This window comes from Cynoglossus semilaevis, chromosome Z, assembly GCF_000523025.1.
Source record: "Cynoglossus semilaevis isolate Cse_v1.0 chromosome Z, Cse_v1.0, whole genome shotgun sequence".
In the NCBI taxonomy this organism is placed as follows: Eukaryota; Metazoa; Chordata; class Actinopteri; order Pleuronectiformes; family Cynoglossidae; genus Cynoglossus; species Cynoglossus semilaevis.
In genome coordinates, this window is record NC_024328.1 from 14,315,667 (window position 1) to 14,326,475 (window position 10,809).

At 47.1% G+C, this 10,809-nt stretch overlaps 1 protein-coding gene and 2 non-coding genes across 5 annotated transcripts in view; all 3 read right to left on the bottom strand.

Moving 5' to 3' along the window:
• Nucleotides 1-1,874: 1,874 nt before the first annotated feature.
• The window catches only part of sncaip (synuclein, alpha interacting protein), a 9,184-nt gene continuing 249 nt past the window's right edge, over nt 1,875-10,809 (bottom strand). Inside the window, exons 1-12 of one of the 3 annotated variants that reach the window (XM_025053100.1) lie at nt 9,241-10,342; nt 8,530-8,617; nt 8,062-8,134; nt 7,143-7,711; nt 6,522-6,690; nt 6,181-6,443; nt 5,909-6,088; nt 5,390-5,503; nt 5,145-5,270; nt 4,873-5,042; nt 4,255-4,350; nt 1,875-4,140 (exon numbers count right to left, since the gene is read on the bottom strand). In XM_025053100.1, the coding sequence (XP_024908868.1) occupies nt 3,156-4,140; nt 4,255-4,350; nt 4,873-5,042; nt 5,145-5,270; nt 5,390-5,503; nt 5,909-6,088; nt 6,181-6,443; nt 6,522-6,690; nt 7,143-7,711; nt 8,062-8,134; nt 8,530-8,586 (2,802 nt within the window). In that variant the 5' untranslated portion in view covers nt 8,587-8,617; nt 9,241-10,342 and the 3' untranslated portion in view covers nt 1,875-3,155. Of the gene's footprint in view, nt 4,141-4,254; nt 4,351-4,872; nt 5,043-5,144; nt 5,271-5,389; nt 5,504-5,908; nt 6,089-6,180; nt 6,444-6,521; nt 6,691-7,142; nt 7,712-8,061; nt 8,135-8,529; nt 8,618-9,240; nt 10,343-10,809 lie in introns of those variants that run through there. The other 2 variants (XM_008336471.3, XM_025053099.1) reach the window with 2 other exon arrangements.
• On the bottom strand, nt 8,227-8,308 carry trnas-gcu (transfer RNA serine (anticodon GCU)). The gene has a single exon. It is a non-coding gene; the product is annotated as a tRNA-Ser (tRNA).
• Nucleotides 10,047-10,119, bottom strand: trnat-ugu (transfer RNA threonine (anticodon UGU)). Its single transcript has one exon. It is a non-coding gene; the product is annotated as a tRNA-Thr (tRNA).

Consider the following 10,809-nt stretch of genomic DNA (forward strand, 5'->3'; position numbering starts at 1 on the left):
CCCCCGGCACCGCCCGCGCCTCCCCGTCCTCACCCCCGTCTCCGCCCCTTCCTAGGCAGAATAACCTCCTCTCCTCTTCTTTGGCATTAAAGGCCTGTCTTCCCAGCGTGGCGCGGGGGGCCCTGACCATCGCACAGGGGTGTCAATTAAATTTGATTGACTGAGTAAAAGAAGCACACAAATAAGCCAAAACAACAGACGAAAAAATCTATACATGACTCCTGCACAACCACTGCCCCCCGTCCCACCCCACCCCACCCGCCCTCTCCATCCCTCCACCCGGGCTGTCAAATCAAGCGCTTGACTCGTCTGTTTTCGTGGCGTGAGCCGCCAACGTCCGCCGACAGACAACTGCTGAACGAGTATGTGTGTGTGTGGGGAGGGTGCAACCATCCCCGGGTGCCCCGCCTGCCCTGTCAGCCCTCAGAAACCCCCCCTCTCCCGCCCCTTTACAACCACCCCCAAAACACCCTCCACATCTACAACAGAGACAACCAATTAGCAGCTGTGGAGCATCAAGGCGGCTGCAGAGCAGGGGCCTCTGGGTATTGACTCAAATTGTTGTCCAATAAATGAGGTCTAATTTATCAGTTTAACTTTACCTTCCTGCCCCGCTGAAGAAACCCAGGGAGGAGAACGAGGAGAGTGGGGGGAAAAAACAAAACAAAAAAAAACAAAAACAAAACAAATAGCTCTTGTGTTTTTGTTCCACAGAAGTGGAAGTGTTTTCGAAATTCGGAAATCCCCCGATGGAAACTCGTCTCTCCGTGCGCTCTTTACCTTATTGTCAGCCGCCGAGCTCATATTTCATATTTGCGTCGATGATTGAGGGGCACTATTACAGCGGACCCCCATTAGGCTCCGGGGGGAACGGGCCGGCCCCTGCACGGGAACCGTCAAAGGCCAATTTGCAACACAAACACCATCAATTCCGCGGCGATAAGTGACTGTTTTTGATGCTGCCGACGTGTGCAGAAATAGATATAGACGCTCCGTTATGTATGTCCGTTTAATTAGCAAACAGCACAACTCAGAGTGGACATTCATCTTGATCGGCAGTGGTCAAAGATGAGGTCTGAGTTGAGGATTTCAACTCCAAAACCAACTCGCGCATTGTATTTTCAAAAAAACAATTAAAAAAAAAAAGCTCTTAGAACTGTCTTTATATCGTCAACCGTACTACAATACAAAGGTTTTTGCTGTACTGAGAACGGAAATTAAATATTTTGTTTAAAAAAAAAATGAAGGTGAGCAACAGCGCCCTCTGTCGTAACGCGTTGTACTTTCACCGTTTGATAACATTGACTCTTTAACGCTGTGATTTCAGGAAATTAGATTAGTTTGTTCGATGTAGCCTGGGTGCACTAAACTAGCGATTCACGATGTTCAAGTTTATCTAGAACAGATACAGTATCTTCAACTTCTTTTTCGCCACAGTGACGTAAAAACACTTTTAAATTTAAAACTCACCGTAACGCTGAACGCCACACGTTATATAAATAACGTTTGACGCCAAACGCTGTAGCGTAAATGCAACTGTCTTTTATTGTGAAAGTAAAGGACCGTTTCCTCTGCTTGACTTCCGCTCTGCACAGCGCTTTGTCAAGTCGAGACGCTTGTAAATTGGGGAGAATCCGGTTGTTTTTTCAAAATAAAATAATCGCTTTAATAAATCGATAGATTTAAAATACTTTCACCAATGTTGACACTACTCAGCCAATCAGGGCAGAAGAAATTACGTCACTTTTAATAGGTGAAAACCCACATATGGTTCATATTGTTTTTCACTAATTCCAAAGGTTTTTCTTATAGAAATGTCACATTAACTTATGTTTATTTTATACGGACTTTGTTAAACATCCAACAAAAACAAATTCCGGAAAACATTTTATTTCAGTTTGTAGACAGTTGTTACAACAGTTTAAATTACAGGGATGAAAAGCAGCTGCATATCTTTGTGGACACTGATTAAATTTAAAAAGGAATCTGATTCAACATTCGGCAAAATTTACTTTGTCGTCTCCATCTCGTCAATTGCACTCAACGTTCATCCAGTCATTGGTCCGTGTACATTTGTAACAAAAATGACCCTTAAAAAATGTACTTGGTACTGTTGTTTCTCCAGAACACAGTCAATACAAACGTTATTTGGACACGCTGTGGGGAAAAATGTTTTCGTTTCACACAAGCGCCTAGAGACTCAAATACCGTCTCAACTCCCAACTTTTTTTTTTTTCCAAGGCTTCAGTTTCAGGTCAGACTTGACTTCATTTATTTCAATTAATCACGATTAATTGAAATTTAAAAAAATACTAATTGTAACTTCACTCCATATCAAACACTGACTAGTGTCTCCGTTGTAGTGTCTTCGTCTACACGGTACAACCAGCTGCTGTTGTACAAGGTGCATAGTCAAAGCTCCCGTTCTCGGACGTAAATGTCGACTTTTCGCCAAAAAAAAAAACAAAAAAAAAAACTGCATAGACAATAAAAGTGTTAAAAAAAAAATTTTTAAAGTGTGTAACATAAGAAAATTAAATACTACCACAGCTAGCTGTACTGCGTACAAACAGTGGTATTAAAGTATTTGTCGTGCTGGCTACGCACGTGCGCTACGTGCGTGATTATAACGTTCGGAATCATAGCATAACGATCACATGTGCGTAAACATAAATATCGAAAGAGAAACGCGTCGGGCTTTCAGTCTGGGCAGAGCAGAGATAAAGAAAATGGACAGTTTTTGGTCCAATAAGTAAAAAAAAAATTGCAACGAAACGAACAAACAAACAAAACAACAACTGTTTGTGCGGAATTCACACACAATGTCAACGCAGAGAAATACGTCAGTGGCTGAATCTTCTGGACTTCCTGAACACCTTGACAGACGAGGAGGAGGAGTCAGACGGCGGTGCAAAATAACGTCTTGATTCAGCTGCTGCCTCCTACTCTGCCGCTAGGTGGCAGCAGATACATATAAAATAATTCCAAAAAAGCCTCAGATCATGAAAGTCAGAGGAGCTTTTTTTGTTTGTGGAAGTCTTTGCTTTTTTTTCTCCTGCCCACGTGGTCCACGAGGTGACCTGTTTGATTGACAGGTTCTCCTGTTCTTCTGAGGTTCTTCGGACGTTCTCTCACAGTTCGCTGGGTTCATGTCGTCAAACGTTACTGCTTTTACTTTTCCCCCTGGCTCCGCCTCCTCCTCCTCCTCCACCTCCACCCTTGATCTCTAACTTCTTTCCCGGTGAATTCTGACTGTTGGTCAGTTTGATGGTGGAGCCTGACTGACCTCCTCCCCCACTGCTGTTGTTGTTGTTACTGTTTCCACTCAGCGTCTCCATGATGGAGCGGAACGCTCCGAACGAACGCTTGCTCTCGGAGCTCCCCGTCGGAGTCCGCTCCTTTCCTTTGCTTGGCTCCGCCTCCTGACCGGCGCTCTTGTGGACCTGCTCGTCGAACGTGACCCTCAGTTTGAGGTTCTGGGAGGTCTTCCTGCGAGACGACGGAGACTTCAGTGCGCTCTTGGGGCTGGTGGCCGCTTTCTGGCCGTTGGCGCCGTCCTGCGAGTCGACGGAGGCGTCCGGCGTTTTGCCGTCTGCGGTGTCGGGGTCGCTGGGGGTCGGGGAGGGGTTGTACCCCATACTGTCCATGGACTTGGACTCGGCGAGAGAGAAGGCCTGCTTCCTCTCAGGTGTGGCGGCGGGCGGGAGGTGCTTCCTCATCATCAAGTGAAGGTGGTTCGACACGGGCTCCTCCTCTGCGATCGGTAAATGGGAAGGTCGATCGGGGCAACTGGCATTCGCTCGGCCGTCTTCCGGCGGATAACCGTCGGTGTCGGACTCGCTCAGGGAGCGCTGCATGATCTGTTTGAGTCTCGCTAGTTTCAGCTCCCTTCTTTCCATCAGCCCCACCCTGCGGCCCCCCGTGGCCCCTGCGCTGCAGGGCCCCTCTCGGGTCACGCCGCCCCCTGCTGGTAGCCTTTCCTTGGGACCCAGCGTATCTGGCACATCCTTGCTCAGCAGCTGCCTGAACACGAAGCCCTGACTTACACTGCCCTGATGGACCAACCAGTGGTTGTCACCCAGAGTGCCCTCTGCTGTCAACATCATCTCTGGCCACGCCTCCACTGAGGGTTGATGGGAACTGGAGTCCAGACAAAAATAAATAAATAAAAATTTTGACATCTCCTCCTCCTCCTTCTCCTCCTCCTCCACTACCTCCACAGTTACACGTGTGTTCTCTGTGTGTCTGTGTCACCTTGGTGAACGTGAAGGTGTTCCCTCTGCCTTGATGGGATCCATGAGTCTCTGCAGCTGTTTCTGCAGCAGCAGCCTCTCTGTGGCCTGTCTGCAAAATCAAAGAAATATATACAATTCAAAAAATAATTAATTATATATATATATATGTACATATATGTATACATACGTATATGTACATATGTATATATGTACATTATATATGCATATATATGTACATATATTTATATATACATATATACACATATGTACATATACGTATGTATACATATATACGTACATGTACATATATATGCATATATACATATATGTACATACATGGATATATGTATATATACATATATATGGGTCATCCATATATATGTACATATGTATATATGTACATTATATATGCATATATACATATATACACATATGTACATATATGTATACATACATATACACACACATAATTTTTTATACATATGTATATATATACACACATATAGGTATATGTGTATATATGTATATATAAATATATGTACATATGTAAATATGTACATATATCTGAAGAATATCTTCAGATATTCTTATTTTAAAGATCGCCGTCAGACTTCAGGACCAGTGCTCCCAGACTTACTCGTTCAGCTGCTTGGTGAGTTTCACCACCTGTGACGCCAGCGACATGCACGTTTCCACCACCACCAGGTAGCGAGCACAGGTCGTGTGCCCCTGCCGCTCGGCACTCTGGGAAGGCCGCTCCCCGGCCTGGTTCTGGACCGTCACGTTGGAGCCGTACTCCACCAGTGTCTGTGGAGAAACAGAATGGAAACGGAAACGTCCGTCACCTCAAAACACTCAAAAAAGTTTCAAGACATGATGTTTAAATTCCCGCAGGCGTCAGTAACACACCTGTATGCAGGTGAGGTGTCCGTACTGAGCGGCAACGTGCACGGCGGTGTTGCCCTTCTGGTCAACTTCGTCCAGAGAGATGGCTTGTTCCTGCATGAACTGAAGTAACCATAGCAACACCTTCTCCTGAAGAGACACGGGAGACACGCAGGAAAACATTTTCTTCAACACAATGTGTTTAAACGCTGGAGTCATGCAGTTCTTCTGCTTGTCCACACGGGAGCGGTAGTGTGTGTGTGTTTTACCTGTCCATAGCGAGCGGCGTAGTGGATCAAACTGGGGTGCTCTCTGGTGCAGCTCAGCTCGGCGATGGCCTCGGTCTCACTCACCATCCACCTCACACACTCCAGATGACCGTTCTGAAACACACACACACACACACACACGCACACACACACATATTTTTATCATTAGTGGCGATACAGTTGCTGTGATTTTAGTCGTCGATAAGAACACGACATGGAGTCGGTTTCCCAGCTTAACTCCTGACGACACCACTTCCTGTCTGGCAGCCAATCAGGACTCTAGTTTTCACGGCCCGGACACGAACACATTCCACCCTGCGTCTGTATTTACAGTAGGATGTAGTAGGTTCTCTAGTTTGATCTGACTTCCTTACAGACTTCCGTCAGCCAATCAGAGATGTCAAGGGAGCAAAATGGCGGAGGCCAGACTATTCAAGTTGCGAGGGCTGACGTGCACTCAGTAGACGTAAACTCAGATGCAGTATCACTCTCTCTCTCTCTCTCACTCTCTCCCTCTACCTTGACCCCGAGGCCTGCGGGGGTCAGCTGCTGGTTGCTGCGTTCCGTCAGACCGTCTTCCCCCATCAGCGAGGTGAGGTGCTGCAGACAGTCGGCGTGGCCGTGGGAGGCGGCGATGTGGAGCAGATTGTTGCCGTCGTCGTCTCTGATCAGCTCCAGGTTGTCTGCCGCCAGGTGAGGCTTGAGGGGGAGGCAAAAGAGAGAGAGAGACAACATTGGACAAGAGGAGCGGCAGCAGAAACGAGGGGACAGTGATTTGACTCCACTCGTACCAGCAGGGAGATCTGTCCTTCTCTGATGATGTTCATGATGTTCTGGTTCTTCTTCGCCTCCTCGTCCATCTCTCCTCCTCCTCCGAGGAACCCCCTCGGACCACCACCCACTCCCGGGACTACTCCCGATCCAACAGTCCAAGATTTAGAACCATCCTGCCGGGCCACACCGCACCCCGGCAGGGAGTGCATCAGACCCAGTTGCTCCAGGCTGGGGCGCTGGGTCTGGGAGTCGGGGAAGACTCGTGCGGACAGCAACTTGTCTGGAAGACATCAGAACGAGGTTTCGGTGGGAAAATCCACAAAAAAAAAAAAGAAGTCACAGGTGATTCATGACATACCTGCGTCGGAGAAGGAGGAGAAAGAGGAGGAGCAGCTGAGGTGTCCCGAGGAGAGCAGCTCCTGCTGGTAACCTCCTCGAGCCAGGGAGCGGTGGAGGTGGTGGAGGTCCGGATCCATGGACTTGGACTTCCTGAGGTCCGACCAGGTCACCGGAGACAGAACGCAGTACTGACAACAACAACAAAAAAAATCACAGAAGGTGAAGAAAATAGACGGTTCTCAAAGTAGGGGGCGTGAACATGAACCCGGCAAACGGATATGATTCTCTATGTTTTTTTTCTTCAAAAATCACACATGGAATTTTAGTTAAAGTTCAGAGGGAATCCTAAGCAAAAGCTTCGAGGGGATGGGGTGGGGAGGCACATGGGGGGGGCAATAGTGTTATCCAATAGAGTAAGGCGAAGCAGAAACTTTTTGTGAAATCAGGAATCAATGAAAAACTGATCAAGAGCTGGAGTTCTCACATCAGATTTTTTATGGGGGGAAGAGGGAGGGGTGATCACCTCACCCATTTGGGTCAGTAGGTGGAATCGAACCCGGAGCTACTGCATGACAGGCACCAAAACAACCTGCATTTGTACCTGGGGCCAGAGAAATGACAACCGGCAGAAGAACCGTACCTGGGTCTGTGAGCTGCTACTGCCGCCCAGGCTCAGAGGTTCATTGTGGGACAACATGGAGCTCTTCAGCCCCCCGCCACCACCACGGTTCCTCTCCAGGGTCCCCCCGCCCAGGTTGGTCCCCGTCACAGAGCGTTTGTCGTGAGAGATACGGGGCAGCGTGGACATCTGCTGGCTGGACTTGATGTAAGGCACGTCCAAGATCTCGTCCATGTCCAGGTCATAGTGTTCCAGCTCTACGAACAGGGCCTCGGGGTTGTTCCCACCGGTGTCGCCCCCCACGCCGCCCAGACCTTTGACCTTTCCGACCGACACCTCCGAGGGCGCGGACGTTTGACTGGGCTTCTCTGAGCTGGGGTCATCTTTGCTGCCCTCTCCCGGTTCGCCCGGCCCCTGACCTTGGACTTTGGAGCCGTCCGAGTCGGTCTCCGTGGTCTCCGGTTGGTGTTTCAGAGGCGAGACCCTCTTCACCGGCCGGAACTTGCTGTGGACCTCCGGGAGTCCGGTGGGTTTGATCCCACCTCCCCCGCTGAGGGAGGACACGCTACGGCTCCAGTTGATGGCAGGAACTGAGGAGGGGAAGGAGGGAGAAGACACAGGTCAGAGAAAGTCCTCGAGTCCAGGACCGCGTCTTGGGTGCTGCGAGTGACTGAGTTTGAATCCCGAACATTAGCTTCCTGTCTCTGCCCTTTGACCTCTTCTCACGTCCTAGAAAATTACCCTTAAAATATCAGGAGTCGGGAGGTGCGGGGGGGAAAATACAGTATATCGACATCTATACTACAGTACTTTCCTGTAGAAGTACTACACACATATATTCACCATATTCCGGAACATATCCTGTCAATAACAGAGAAAAAGAAAAAAAAACTCTGGAAAAATAATTTGATACGGTTCAGGTTGTGGACGTTGACGTCACCTGGTCTCTCCTCCACCAGACCATCGCTCCTCCTGGTCAGCTCGGGAATGCTCTTCAGAGAAGTCACAGCATACTGGAGGAGAACGAGAAAAAAATGAAAAAAATGAAGACTTGACTTTTAAAGATTTCCCTTCAGAAAATTAAGGAATCGAAAATAAAAATCATCAATGAGGATGGGATTCGAACCCACACGTGCAGAGCACAATGGATTAGCAGTCCTTCGCCTTAGCCACTCAGCCACCTCTTCACATGACTGGCTTGATTTTTATTTCACTTTGTCGTTACAAATTTTTTAATTTTGACCAATTGTGAAAGATAATTTCACGAAAAAAGAAGTCAAAATTTTATATGTAAGTAACGTAAAAAACCACTGTGTTCTGTGTTTTTGTTTGTTTAACGGACTCCACTTCAGGTCATTCATTATTAACGAGGACAGGTGAACGAGGTCACGGCCGAGGTCGTACTGACCACTGAATCATCGGAGAAGTCAATCTCGTCCAGGTCCAGGTATTCAGGAGCCTCCATCTTCACACCACATCATCGGCCGGACCACCAGCTGCAGTCGGGACAAAAGACGACATCACTTCCTGTTTATGTCAAATTACTGCACAGGAAACTTTTCGGAATGACAGATTTTCCGTCTGACTAAAAAAATATGTTCTTTGTCCGCAGAGTCAAAACTAGGGATGTCTGATATTGACTTAATTAATATCCGATATGGCAATATTGTCGAAACACTTAATTTCCAATTCCGATATCGATCGATACCGATATTCATTAGTACAAACCACTGTATGAGTTGCTGGCACCAGAGTTCTACATACAATCCGATTATCTGATTATCAAAATAGATTAATAAAATGAGCTGCAATGCTGCCATCTAGTGGGTTTCATTTAAATATACAGCCGTTTTTCCCCCAAAAATATTTTTAGGTCACACATCATTTGACGGAACCCAGGCATTGCGTTATCGGGTTTTCATTATCGGAGGAAAAACCGATATCGATTCTCACAGATTCATAATTATGCTAATATCGGACATCCCCGGTTAAAACTTATTTTTACAGCATGAACAGACAAAAACCGCTCAGCTGGTTAAAGAAAAAAAAACAGAACTAATGACAGAGCAGGAACACAAGAGGAAGAAACGACCGTGGTGAAAAGAAAAAAAAAAAGTACCGTGAGAGTATTTGTTAGCTACTCCAGTACTTTGCCGCTCCACAAACTGAAGTAAAAAAAACTGGAACTGTCCCTTTAAAGCGACTCTGCCTCTTGTTGTTTTGATGGCCCCTGTGTTTAAGTGAGTCTGTTTTCAGACTGCGTGGGCGGAACCGCAGAAGTGAAGCCGGTTGAAATAAAAGCCCGTGATTGCAGCTTTGAGGAACAGTGAAGCCGAAACATCCTTGATAACGACAGAGCGGCTCCGAGAACGAGACGAGACGAAACAAACAAATAAAAAAACAGCAGAGGAAGAGATGATTCGAAAACCTATTCCTGATTTCAATCGTCAAACCTCTGACGTCGACTTGCGTGGACGTGGAAGTCTCTCCGAGGTCGACGGTTTGAAGCTGCAGCTTCTGCGCCAAATAAACCGAGCCACACTTGGAAGTAGGCGCGCGGTGAGGGCAATAATTAGAAGCGCCCTGGAATACCACGACGAGTCTTCAGATCATCCGAAGGCGGGTCGCACTGCGAGACGATCAACGCTACGCAGATTTTTTTTTAAATTTTTTTCGCAGTGGGCTACCACCTGCCCCAAACACGTAGTTTTACTTCTAACTTCCAGGAAAGTGAGCACACAACCATGTGACCTCAGTATTTTATCGCATCACCAGATTCAGCAGGTGGCAGTACGCGGGTTCAGTGCCATGTTAAAAGTACCTTTATCATGGCACAGGTTTCAGGACTCGAACGTTGAAACCTTCCGGACCCTAAATAGGCGTCCTCAACCACCAAGGTCACCACTGTCCCAATAAAATAAGTTCAGGCCCCAGCGAGATTTGAACTCGCGACCCCTGGTTTACAAGACCAGTGCTCTAACCCCTGAGCTATGGAGCCGTACGCTGCTAATACCAAGAGGTAGTAACAATGAGCTTGTTTAGCATAAAGTTGCTCGTTGGCACCTAGACACAGATAAATTGCTGAGGCAGGGGGCGCTATATAGACTTGGCCTTTGTTCACGAGAACGCAACCCTAACTGAGGTCAAAGGTTGGCGGTCGTGACACTGTAGCTCCCTATTACGGTCGCGGTTCGTAAACCTGTACCACCACCGGAAATATGTCTCACCAAAACCACCAACGAAGAAGAGAATTCATTCCTGTTATGATCATTTTTTGTGACACAAATAATATCCATTAAAGAATGGAAAAAAGTTTTCGTTACTTTTTTTACTTTCCCAAAAAGAACAAAACGACGTTAATAGCGTCATTTTGTCAACGAAAACGACGCTCATTTCGGTCAAGAGAAAAAAAAAAGTGTCATTTCCCAGCAGTAGATTCGTGTTGTTTTTCTAGTCTATTGTTATTATTTTAACTTAATGGTTGATTCGCTGTTGGACGAAGACTCCGAAGAGTCCGGTGTTTATTTTCCCCGACTGACGCCGGAGTTTCCTGCTCCTGTCCTCCGTCGACTCCACACTTTAATCAACTCAAACCCGCTGTACTCGCCTAGCAGCTGTATGCTAACGGACTAACGGGCTGGCTAATGCTAATGCTAATGCTTACCAGACAGAGAGACAGAGAGAGCGA